The sequence below is a fragment of the Aythya ferina genome (assembly GCF_964211825.1).
Source record: "Aythya ferina genome assembly, chromosome: 1".
Classification (NCBI taxonomy): domain Eukaryota; kingdom Metazoa; phylum Chordata; class Aves; order Anseriformes; family Anatidae; genus Aythya; species Aythya ferina.
Window position 1 is genome coordinate 203447267 of NC_140296.1, and position 12775 is coordinate 203460041.

A 12775-nucleotide genomic window follows, 5' to 3' on the forward strand; every position below is an offset into this window, starting at 1 on the left:
TATCTGTGTTCCTGCTGTCAGCAGGACTGGAGGCTTGGCATCCTGCATGTAGGAGTTACTGCATCACTTCAAGGATGTGGTTCACAGTTGTAATTCCAGCTGTGAAAATTCCTTTCATTTTTAGCGTATTATTGTTACAAATACTTTTGTCTTTGGCCAAATGCATGGACGTTTCTAATCAGCCTAGTTTGCTGTTTAGATATTGCAAAATTCAATATGTAACTGGACTGGAAGGGCTGTGAAAACCAGTTTCCAGCAGTTAGAGTGAATGAAGGTAGTTAGATTAGAGAAACTCTGTAAAGATGGATAAAAAGCAAGACTGTTTTATTCTTTTTCTTTCGTAACTGTTGCTTTTCTTTCAAATGTAGAGGCAATTCAGAAATTTCAGAAAATTCAGACTTAACCATTTCTCTGTTTATTTCAGGGGTCTGAATAAACAAGGCTATCAATGCAGACGTAAGTTTTTGTGTTTGTTTTTGTTGTTGTTTTGTGTTTTCTTTTTGTTCTTTTTTTTTTTTTGTTACTATCATTATTTACTTTGTCTTTTCTTAAGGGATTTTTTCATGAATACTATGACACATTTGTTCTTTCAGAGTGTAATGCTGCCATTCATAAGAAGTGTATTGATAAAGTAATAGCCAAGTGTACAGGATCAGCAGTCAATAGCAGAGAAACAATGGTATGTATTATTATTTGGTTGCTTATTTTTGGTTGCACTTGAGTGTCATTCATATCTCTCCTGCATTGCTGTAAAAGAACTTCATATGAAGCAAAGCATGCTGCTGAACTAAAATCTGTGTGATCTGATCTGCATCCTTTGTTTTTTGTATGCCCAGTGGTTTCATTACCTCCTACTTGTGATTTACTCAAATCTGCCACTGAATAAGCAGTCACTGAATCAGGACTGATGTTTTCCTAATGTATGAAGTATAGCTCAGGGAAAAGCCATGGACATGAGGTGGAGAATTACTAGAGGAAATTCTTCACTATCCAGTGTTAGGCAGGATGTCATACTGAATTTTCAGAGCAGTACTTTAACATCCCAGTCTGTGTCATCTGAGATTTCCAAACTATTACTGGAAGATCTAGCATCTCCAATATTGTTTATTTTTTTTTATATCAGTTTATAATAAAATTTCTTTTTGGTGGGCAAAAACTGAGCTTATACTCCTGATATTACCCTTTTCTTAATTGTGTTCTACAGCTTATGTTTTTCTCCAGTCCCTGGTACATGTTATCTTTTTACAGTCTTTAGAGATGAGAGTCATCTCACCTGTCTTCTAACACCTCCAGTGTAAATGTATCCAGCTTTGTCATCACATTTAAGTCCCTATATACGAAAAGAAGAATAGGCTTTTCTAAGGACTGATTCATGGCAACAAATGTAGACATCCATTTTCAGGATGAGATGAATCTTTTCTTGAATTATGTCTGTTTCTCTATTGAGAATTAGGGAATCTGGGTGAGTAGCTGAGATGCAGACAGCTACGTGGTCAGATAAATCAAACTCAAGGATTAAATTACCCAACTTCCAATGAATTGCATAGATATTATGCGTTAAAATTTGTCTTTGCATATCTGAATGTTAGATTTCTTCTTGATGATCATGCCCAAGAATAAAACAGCAGTAAATACCCCACCTTCTTTGGTAGAAGGTTGGGGGCTGTTGATTTTTCATGCAGAGCTGCAGCAGAGGGAAGTGAATTGCCAACATGGCTTTTCTGTTACAGTTCCACAAGGAGAGGTTCAAGATTGATGTGCCTCACCGCTTCAAAGTCTACAACTACAAGAGTCCAACGTTCTGTGAGCACTGTGGCACGCTGCTCTGGGGCCTTGCACGGCAAGGACTGAAGTGTGATGGTGAGTCCCTGGTGTATGTGGCACAGTCTGAGCATGAGAGCAGGCTGCTGTCTTTAGAGAACTCCAATCTAAAGAACCAAATCTCATTTCATGCATTTCTGTCTGAAACCTCAATGAGATGGTGTCAGGGATGGTGAAGGTGTGGTCAAGAGGACCATTTCTCAAGGAGGATCTGTAGAAGGATTGTGATCCATGAGGCTGAAGAGTGACTTCCCAGAGATACAAAGGAATATTGCTGTGCCCGCTACTGATATTCCAAAATCACTCCTAGAATTACCTTCCACACTCTATTTTCACTATCAGACAGACCTAAGACACTTCCCCTTCATGATCCTATGCCAAAAGGGAGATCCTGTTCTGTGACCACAGTTATCTCTGAGCTGAAGTGCATTATAGGATTTTGGAAGTCTGTATTTTCCAAGGCTGATGGATGTAAAAATGCCCAGTAGTAACTATAAAAATCCCATCTCTGGAGACTAACCAAAAGGCAACATGAGTGCAGTCTAATCAGACATAAATGATGCTGTGGAGCCCAGGCTTTGAACTTTTTATGCTGGTCTTTGCCATTGGCCAACAGCAACATCTTCCTCCCCAACGTGAAGTTAAATCCTTTACAGCCCAGCAACCTTCTGTTGTCCTGACACCTCCGTTCTTTCTTTCAGCTTGTGACATGAACGTCCATCACAAGTGCCAGACAAAAGTAGCAAACCTTTGCGGAGTTAACCAGAAACTAATGGCTGAAGCTCTGGCAATGATAGAGAGCACCCAACAGGTATGTACTTCAATCTATGAGTGACCTGCAGAGTGAAGGATCAATTGTTCAATGTTTGTCTCAGTACAAGAAATAAAGGCATTGAGTGGAGCACTGTGGGTAGCTAGTTCAAAACAGAGAATGGAAAATGAGTCCCCATGGGCAGGGATACCTCCCACCACCCACCAGGGATGGGACAGCCACAGCTCCTCTGGGCAGCCTGGGCCAAGGCCTCACCATGCTCCGAGTGAAGAATTTCCTCCTAATGCCTTGTCTAAATCTACCCTCTTTTAGTTTAAAGCTATTGCCCCATCCTATGGCTTCACCCCCGACTCAGAGTCCCTCCCCAGCTCTCCTGCAGCCCCTTCAGGCCCTGGCAGGCTGCTGGGAGGTCTCCCTGGAGCCTTCTCCAGGCTGAACAACCCCAGCTCTCTCGGCTTGTCTTCATAGAAGACAGGCTAATTAATTGCGTCAATGGAAAAGCATTGTCTCTGAATCAGGAGTTCTCTGAGCTACATATCTCTGGAGATAGGGAGAATCATTTGAGGAGCTGGCCTGACATGCTTTCACTCTCCTTACATCTTTACAGGGTGTCTGCTTAATGCCTGTCTCAGAGAGGACATGACCTGGATGGACTCTCTGATTCAGTACAGCTGTAGTTACATTATGTTTGTAGCTTAAGTTGTGTAACAGGGTCCGAGAAACAGGGAGAGGAACTTGGTTTGGGTCCTTTGGTGTCATGACCTTGCTATGCGGTTGTCATTCAGCAATTTCTCCTGTGTCTCTCTGACTTGTTTGTTGTGAAACTCATCAGAGCAGGCACTCTCATGAAGAGACCTGGACCTTGGAGAGAGGGTCTAGATAATACTATCATGTAAATAATACTGTGCAAACACAGCAAGTTGACTTAAAAGAAGGAAAAATAGGCTGTCACAAGCCCCAAGCCTCTAGAGAAGATTCTAGTTCCAAATCAGGATTGTTAGGATGCCTCTCAGCTCTTGAATAACCTCAGAGGGGGAACAAAATGTGTAGGTTCACAGTCCTGCATATTTAGGTTCTTCCAGTATACCAAGGCAAAATCTTCATACACCCAGCAGGTGTTTTTCCATCTGTAACTTCCTGAGAGTCTACCTGCAAGGTTTAACTCTGCATACTGCTCACCTTTATTCAATAGGCGGTGTTGCCAAATCTTCAAAGAGGATTTTTTTCTGCTTTTACTTCTCCATTTCCTATCTGCTGGCTGGCTGCAGCTCCTTGAACTACATACAGGTGTCTTTGAGTCACTGTTGAAAGGTGAAGAGGGCAAACGCTAGATTCTTCTACCCAAATATTCTTCTTATCTCCAAAAATTTAGGCCATGGGAACTTCTTGAGCTGTAGGTGGGGTCTTAGCGTTTTAATAGCCCTCACTTGATTTCTCTTTCATGCTTTTGTCTCATTATACTTGAATCCAGATGAACTCTTATCCTCTGCAACATGCCAGGAAAACGAGTTCCTCAAAATGACACCCAGGCAGTGTGCAGAGATAAGACTGCAGTATGATCCTGCCTACAGGTTCCCCTTCAAAGAGAACTATTGGGAAGGAAAATGATAGTTAAAATGTCCTTTGTGAGGATAGCCAGGGACACAGACTGTGCAGAATAGGGTATCTTTGCATTGGCATACAAACACCTAGTAACACACACAGACACATGAGAAGCCTTGCTGAAGGTTGTGGGTTCCTCAAACCCCCAAACATTGGGTACAGTTATGCTCCTTTCAAATACAAAGACCTCTTCTATATTTTGGCTTGTGTGACAGTCACAGTCAAGAAGCAATGGTGTCCATAAGCTCAGAACATGACATTTGGCTTAAAAGTCATTTGCTGTTTTCTGTAATCCAGGCTCGATCTCAGCGTGACACAGAACAGATCTCCAGAGATGGACCTCTTGAAATTGGCCTCCCAGTACTTGTGAAGGATATAACACCTCTTCAAGCAATTCCAACATCTACAACAGGAAAAAAAGGTAGTTTCCCCTAGTGGTATGGTACAGCAGGCTTTTTTTTTTTTTTTTTTCTTCCTATTGTACACAGTTTGGTGGGGGTTGCAAGGGTTGAGAAGGTTGAGAATATATTAGCCAATTAATCTTTCATGCATCTTTCCTACCTAGAGCAAGACATATCCTTCCTCATCCCTGAATATCTTCAGCTCTTTCCAAGTCACTTAGGCTAGGCAGATACCCTAGATCTCAGCCTGGTTCCTTTCTTCTCTGTAAACCTGCACTTTCCCTATGCCATCCCAGCCTCTAGCAACATAAGACATCAACCACTACTCATCCAGCTAGTCCCTAAACTCTCTGATCCAGTACTTCAGCATAGCTCTTACCTCCACTGGCAATAATGTGTTTATTCTTCTCCTGGGACTCACAAACCATAATATATGAGAAATTTAAAGAGAATCCAAGCTTGGAACAGGAGGCTGGGAGACATTCTGATCACCATGGCTAATTCTCTTTCTAATTTCTGATTTTTGGGTAGAGGTTGACATCCAGTCCCTCTGAATAACATTGACTCATCCCCACTTCATTCACCCAAGGAAAATTACACTCCTGGGAAGATCCCTTGTTTGTCTGCTTTATGCTCAGGTCAGAGAACTCTGGATTTTAGGATCAGAAATGTCACTTTTCTTTCATAAGACCTGTGTGTCCCACATAGAAGGTCTTTTCAGGACCAGCTTCATGGTTTATGGTGCTCCTCCAAGCACCATACTGAAAGTGCATCAGACCTATGATGGTACTGACACAACGTTTTTGCAGACTCCCACAAGCTTTAAAATATCAGAAAGGGGAGGAAAAAAAAAGAAAAGTACTGGTGAATCAATACTTAAAAAAAAAAAAAAAAAAAAAAAAAAAAAAGAAGGACTAAGACAGTAGGTCCTCAGTTCAAACCCTAAACAAAGCTCAAGATCATCATCATCATATTTCTCAATGCAAGTAAGTACTGCCCTGTGTGGAGTTAACCACTCAGAAACAGAAACTAGAATAAAAGCCATATGGCACTGGCTAAAGCATGTCAGAGCTACATTACACAAGTGCTCTGGGTTTGATCCAGGCTATTGAGACTCAGAGGCTGGTTTTGGTACCGTACGATGTTAGACCCCTGAGAGAAAATTAATGATGTTCCCATCTATTCTTATTTTCTGTGGGTTGCAAGGAGAACTGACTATGTTGATGTGTATGGTAAAACCCAAATGGATTCACATCTGGTTTATTTATGTCTGTTTGTCTGATGAGTAGTGTTCTTGCTGGTCAGTGATTTAGGACAGTACAAGTGTGTGAGTGCATGGGATGAATCCAGTAAGGGACAGGCCCTTTTAGAAGTTCACATACATCCAAGTGAATGGAGTATTGAAGAAACTCTCAGTAATTCCACTCCAGAACAGCTGGAGTATTTGATCAGAATGTCACAACCAGAGCAGGGACCCAATATGAAGATGCTGTCCCTGCCATCTGATTCACATGCTGGTTTTGCCAAGGGCCTTAGAAGAAACCATAACCCCGTCATAACAGCAACCAGCAAGAAGGAAAGAAGAACACAGGCTGCCAGAAATAAAGGGTTTGTTCATGTTTTGCTGCTATGAAGAAGAAAGACAGATGAAGAAGTTTGTAAAAAGGTAGTAATGCCACTGAAGAAGGTGGAGTTACACTGGAGTAAAATTTCCTCTGGAGAGAAGGCAATGTGAGAGCAGAGACATTCTGCTCACCTGACATGGCCACCACATTTACATGTGTTTGAAAAGACCTTTTTAAAATTCTGTTCAAAATACCTTGTAAGTATTCTGGGGATTTTCTCCTTACTTCCAGGGGTTTATTTGAATGCTTTGATGTGTGTTGCAGAGCCACAGGGCATCTCCTGGGAGATTCCAGTGGAGGGCACAGGGAAAGGAGAGTCTCTAACAGAACCAGACTTGGGAGGAGAGCAGCGCCAGATACAGCAAGAGGTCCAAGTGCAGCTAAAACTAACCATTGAAGATTTTGTTCTGCACAAAATGCTGGGGAAGGGCAGTTTTGGCAAGGTAAGCATTAAGAGACTGCAAAGCCACTGCATAGGTGTGCATATTGCTTGTTATGATACTAAATAACATGAGGTTTCAAGGCCACTTAGGGAAAAACAAACATCTCTATGCCCTCAAAGAACCCTTGTTCCAGCATGACTGAGTCTTGAACCCAGTCTTCTCCTCACCCGTTCCTCTGCCCCATTACTTGCTCTCTCATGAGCACCCATGACAGGAGAGGAGAAAAATGACTCCTTCTGTGCAGGTTGTTAGGCCCTGGGCATCCACAGAGAGATGGTGAAAAAAGTCTTTTTGCTGTCCCCCCTCATGCAGCTAATCCCACCAGTTTAGCCAAGCAACCTTGGTGGGAGGCAGAAGCACGAGCCAGAAAGGTGAGTGGGGATCACCTCCCTTCTCCAGAGCAGCAGGTCCCAGCTGGGGACGCTGATTTCTCTTTCCCAGCTCTGATCTGTGCTGGAGCATAACACAAATTTCACAACAGCTAAGAATGTGTGCTTTTGAAACAAGAGCCACCTGTTTTCAGTAGTTTCATTAATCTTGATGAATGGTGGATTGTTCCTCCTTCTTGCAGATGTCCTCTGGAAGGAGACTCATGTTATTCAGTGCCAGCTCTGAGCTGCATGAAATAATTTCAGAGGGACTCTCCACTGTTTTCACATACAATAAGGAGAAAAAGAATCGTTATGTATCACATTGCTCAAATCCCAAACCTTTCCAAGGTGAAAGCTGCCTTAAAGAAGGCCTGCTTTTTGCCTGCTGAGTTGGAGCAATTGCTGCAGCCAGTTCTTAAACTGCAGAGATATTTGTCGTGTTGGCTTTCTATACTTGAAAATACTTGGCATGTCTAAATTTTGCATGTGAAGCAGAGCTGAGACATCTGAATTAGAGCTAAGTCACAATACCCCAAATTCCACAGCCTGAATTAACCTGGTCTCAAGAACATAGATGTGATAGAAGCATTTACATTGTAAGGAAGAGACTTCTATAAGTCATCTAGTCCAGCCTTCTGCCCAAAACAGGTCTCCTCAGATGAGGTTACTCAGGAGCTTGTCTAGTTGAGTCCTGGACATCTCCACAAAAGCAGATTCTGCACCTTGCTTCAGACCCATGTGCTAACATGGACTCTCCAACATTGCAAGCATCTGTGTTTCTCTGCTATGCACCATGTGGGTGTGGAGAGGATGGGCTAGTTCGTGCCTTTCTGCAACAAACCTCACCCACGAGTTTCCTGTGTAGGTATCACTCCCGGTGCTCTGATCTATTTGGAGTGAGATTCACTTCCCCATAGAGGAGACAGGGTGTGCAAATCTCTACGCCTGAGGGATCTCTCCAGTTCTGCATGGACCTGGGGGAAGTTGAGGGCCGTACCCATGTGAGACCTCCCTTTGCATCAAGTCTAACATTGCCTGCCTCTGCCTTGGAAGTCACAGCACGAGTCACACATGTATTGTACTCTCCAGTTTGCTTGGGAGAGCAGAGCCCTGCCCAGAAAGAAAGTTTAAAAGGGTCCCTGCAGCATCTGCACTATTAGCATTTCTGGTCATTCACTGCAGAGACAGAGGGAGGCTCTAGGTTCTGTCTAATGCTGCAAAGTGAAATAAATCAGTAGCCAAAAAGGCAAATAAAATCTTTGTCAAGGTTAAAAAGCATCTGAGCCTGCTCAGTAAATAGTGTGTCTCAGTGAATTTCAAAGGTCTCTCTGATGAATCTTAGATATTTATTCAGTCTATGGGAAACACTGTTGACAGGCTGTTGGCATCAAGGTCAGGACTGGTACTGCCTTCCAGCAGAGTCTACCTTGCTTTGTGGTCTCTAGAAATTCCTTTCCTGCTGTTTCACCTCTCAGTTTCCCTGCCACAGAAATTAGGCAGAGTAATGTCTCCCCTGTGGTATGTTTTGCTCTTCTCAGAGAAGTCCTGCAGAAGCACAGGGGGCCTGTTTTTTCTGCTCAGACTTTCTGCTAACAGGGAGGAACTACTACTGGTGGACTCCAGTTTACACCTACTGAGGATCTGGTGCAGGGTATTTGCATTTCACATGTTGACAAAGCAATATTTTATGATTTGTTATTTAAAGTCAGAAAACAGGAAATGTACCTCATGAGGATTTGCATAAAGTTGGTTTCTGTCGTCAGAAGTGCTCTGCTCTCTGACAAGTCCTGTCCACATGAGCATGCAGCCCATGCTCTTGTAATTACCAAAACCTAGTCATTCTTCCCCAGAGTCCAACTCCATAAAACTGTTCTGGATATGGGGAACAAGCACAAAGGCTACACAGTCTTAATAACTTAATCCAGACTTAAATATAAACCTTTTTAAGGTCTGCCCTCATTAATCCCTCATTTACCCATGCAAAATGTTCTGTTCAGTGCTGCATTTCAACCCATCTCGCTCAGCTCCCATGGCTGTGTTGCCAGATAAGAGAGAAGAATGTTGGTCTTTCTGAGCAGCTGTTTCTATCCTAGGTGTTTCTTGCTGAGCTGAAGAGCACAGACCAGTATTTTGCTGTGAAAGCCCTGAAGAAGGATGTGGTTCTGATGGATGATGATGTTGAATGCACAATGGTGGAGAAGAGAGTCCTCTCCTTAGCTTGGGAGCACCCATTCCTGACTCATGTCTTCTGTACGTTCCAGACCAAGGTAAGACGAGGATCTGTCACCTTCCTCCATGAGATGAGGATGCTTGACTGAAATAGGGAAACTTGGTAATGTGCTTCAATCTGCTAGATGTTAGGAAATAGCTTTGACATGAAGTGGTGTTAAGGGAAGGGATCTTCAGAAGGAAGAACTGGCTCCAGAATGAAGGAGCTCAGAAAGTGGCTCCAGAAATTTTGTCTACCTTCCCCATATTAACCTGGAGGGGAGGACTTTCGAGAATTATGGCATCCAAGGCTGATTGAGGCTGCTATGCAAAGACAAACTATTAAAATCTGCATCCTGGTACCCTGGCTAAGGATGTGAAAAGGCCACATCCACAGCCAGGGTACAGATGTGCCCACACTGGTGTTATCTGAACCTCTTGCACCATGAGGCAGTACCATTATGCTGCAGTGACAGGCATGGATCAGAACTAGCTCAAGAAGCTCTGTTTATAGAGAATAAACACGCTGCCACTCACTTTGGGAATCTTCTTTGACCTCAGTTTCTGTTAAATTGCATCAGACGCTTCCTAATTCATCCAGGACCACTGGTGATGAAAGCTGCAGTTCAGAGGGGCAGTACGAAGAATCTTCACCGAAAATGCCTCTTGATACTCCAAACCAAAATTGAAGTAGCATTTAAATAATGTATAAATCTGGCCCTAAATGACAATGAACCACCAACTGATTGTCTTTTCAGAGCCTTTTCTACAGCCAGTCGTCTTAGTGCTGAAGCACACACATTGGAATAGAAAGAAAAAAAAAATGATGGAAGGAAATCTGAGAGACTGTTTGTCTGTCTAAGCTACCCAAACAACTCCTGATAGACATTTGCTATCCCAGAGCTCAAATTCAGACCAACATCACTCTCACAAGGCTGCTTTTTCAGGGTTTTGCTAGGGTGCTCCCAGCTCTCACTCAGCCCCAGGATTTAGTGACACAAATTACTGCTGGGTGTGAGGTTAGGACCTGCTCAGCGAGCAGCTCGCTGCTTCTGCAGGGTCAGGAGAAATATAACCTCTGCCATATACCCCAGTTGCCTAAGAGATGTGGCACCTGTTTAAAGACAGATTAAATTTATAACAGGGAATGTCTGGGAAATGCCGTAAGGGGTGTGACACTGAGTCCAGGCATTTGTGTTTAACCCCTCCAGGGCTGTTGGTGAAGAGGATAGCAGGTCCCAGGAATTGATCCTTGCCTGGAGAGGAAAGGAATTAATTAATTTTTTTCCTAGATTTTAGTGGAAAAATCAAATTGCCCAACAAAGCAAAGACAATCAAGGCTTGATTAAAAATACAACATATTCACCACCATCACAGCTTTATGAGGGAATTATATTCCAGAGAGAATTGCTTGGGCTGATGGTAACTCCAGGTGCACAAGGGATGGCTGGCTGATACCAGTGGCTGATGCACAACCCTTGCGTGCAGCAACTGAGCCCTGTTGTCTGCCATCCAGCTTTGTGCAACCCCATTCTTAGATGTTGAATGGGCAACCTGTAGCTCTGTTTTTTGTTAAGCACACATGCAAAAGTCAGTTTGACTCATGAGACCACAGCAAGAAGATGATGACCAAACGGGATCAAGCCAGGAGCCCGGTGGGATTTTCTGACTGTTTGGGGAGGGCTGAGATGGGGCTGAGTCGAGGAAAATCTTCAGGATGGAAAAGCATTGAGTGCCTGCAAAACTCATGGGTGCCTTGTGATCTTTTCCCAAGTGATCTTTTCCTGCTCTTTCTCCTGGGCAGTGTCACAAAATTGCCCTCTTGACATATAGAAAGAATCTCCATCCATCTCATCCCGAGTCAACATTGCCACGTTAAAAATATTGGATCTCTCCATTTTGCCCTCTAGTTCACAAACACAGAAGCAGGAAGGTGTCTGTCCAGGCCAAAGCTGCTCTGGGCTATGATTGATTTCTGGCTTACGTTTTTCTCCTCTGACCTTTGCAAACCAAGCAGTGCTCACTCAACACGTGAGAGTCATTCAGAGCAGGAGAGCTGTGACAAGCCATGGACTGTTTTTCACAGCTCAAAGGAGAGCATGGTTCATTCGTAATATCTTTTGGAGCAATCATTTTAGAAGCCAGGGCAATGCTGTTTAAGGCCCCTCTCTGGACTTCAATATCAAAAACTTCTTTTCTTTGGAAGGCTCCACTGGACAGATAAGTAGTTTCAAACAGAAATGCATGTGTCAGTGCCTTTCTGAACCCTCGGTGCTTTGGTTTGCAACATTTCTGAGCTGCTTTGGGTACTGAAGCCTCTGTAAAGGACAGTGAAAACAGGAAAAGTCCTACGCTGAAACAAGAGCCTCAGCAGTCCCTGTGTCCCCAGAGGGAGAAAAAAAAAAAAAAAAAAAAAAAAAAAGTCATATAATCTGTTGACAGTTCTCTGAGCTCTAGGTTGAGTTTTTTCCTGGCCTCGACCCAGGTAATCAGTGCATGCTCAAATATATAAAGCTTGACAGCCCTTCAGAGAAGTTTTTTAGGCACCAGGCTCCTAATGCCCCTTTTTATTCCTACAGAGGTTGAGTGATCAGTGCTTTCAGAACTCAGAATACTTGTTGTGTTATGTTACATTAAAATAGATTCAAACACATGTTGTTGTTTTTTGTTTTTTCCAATCTGTTTTTGAACTTTTTTACTTTGCTTCAGTCGTCTTTGCATCCCGATATTCAGCTGACATAATTATATGGTGTGAATTTTAACAGCAAGCTCAGAGAGTTGTTCTGTTTTATTACATTTAAAGAGGCACCGTTATGTTAAAGAGAAAGAAAAGCATGTTTATAATTCTTCATTATCCCAAAATGTTAATGTCTAAACACAGTGAATAGCACTCCAGTGCTTGCAACTTATTCTTCTTTTTACATTTCACTAACGCTCTGTGATAAGAATAGTCTTTCCCTTTTTGAAAGTCACTTTCATTTCTAACTGTTTCTTTACTTCATTGACCAGGCTTTTATTCACACTCTTCACCTAAATGCAAATTAAACCCATAGGTTTTTTGGCTGGTAGTACAAAATAGCAACATAAAAGACTATCTCAACCCAGAACATAAGTAATCTTTATTGTAATTTAGAAGCAAATGTTACAGAAACATTTCTATTCTGCTGTACTGGTATATTATATCTTTCCAAAATCCTAGTGGTGAGACATTTTCACATGCTCTGTTGTTTTAATATACTTCATACTGACTTTAAAATCTCTTACATTGTCAGGAGGGAGAAAAGGATTGTAAATAAAAGCGTGGTCTTAATTTACAAATTCTTAGACTTTGAAGTGTTTTACATGAGTATTTCCAGGGGGTTCTCATCAAAATGTCTCCTCAGACTAAATTATAATTCCTGCAAAATTTTCCAAGGGCAATTTTGCTTTTCTCCTCTCTTTGTCTTGTCATTAAAGAAACAGGGCTGAATTATCTGACATGAATCAAAGCATGTGGGTTTGGCCCATGTGTATATGAAACCCACTGGATGTT

At 42.5% G+C, this 12775-nt stretch overlaps 1 protein-coding gene across 1 annotated transcript in view; it reads left to right on the top strand.

Moving 5' to 3' along the window:
• The window catches only part of PRKCQ (protein kinase C theta), a 58538-nt gene that overhangs the window by 26975 nt on the left and 18788 nt on the right, over positions 1-12775 (top strand). The window contains exons 7-13 of the mRNA XM_084497690.1: positions 425-456; positions 594-679; positions 1731-1860; positions 2523-2632; positions 4493-4616; positions 6486-6664; positions 9129-9302. Of these exons, the coding sequence (XP_084353816.1) occupies positions 425-456; positions 594-679; positions 1731-1860; positions 2523-2632; positions 4493-4616; positions 6486-6664; positions 9129-9302 (835 nt within the window). The remainder of the gene's footprint in view (positions 1-424; positions 457-593; positions 680-1730; positions 1861-2522; positions 2633-4492; positions 4617-6485; positions 6665-9128; positions 9303-12775) is intronic.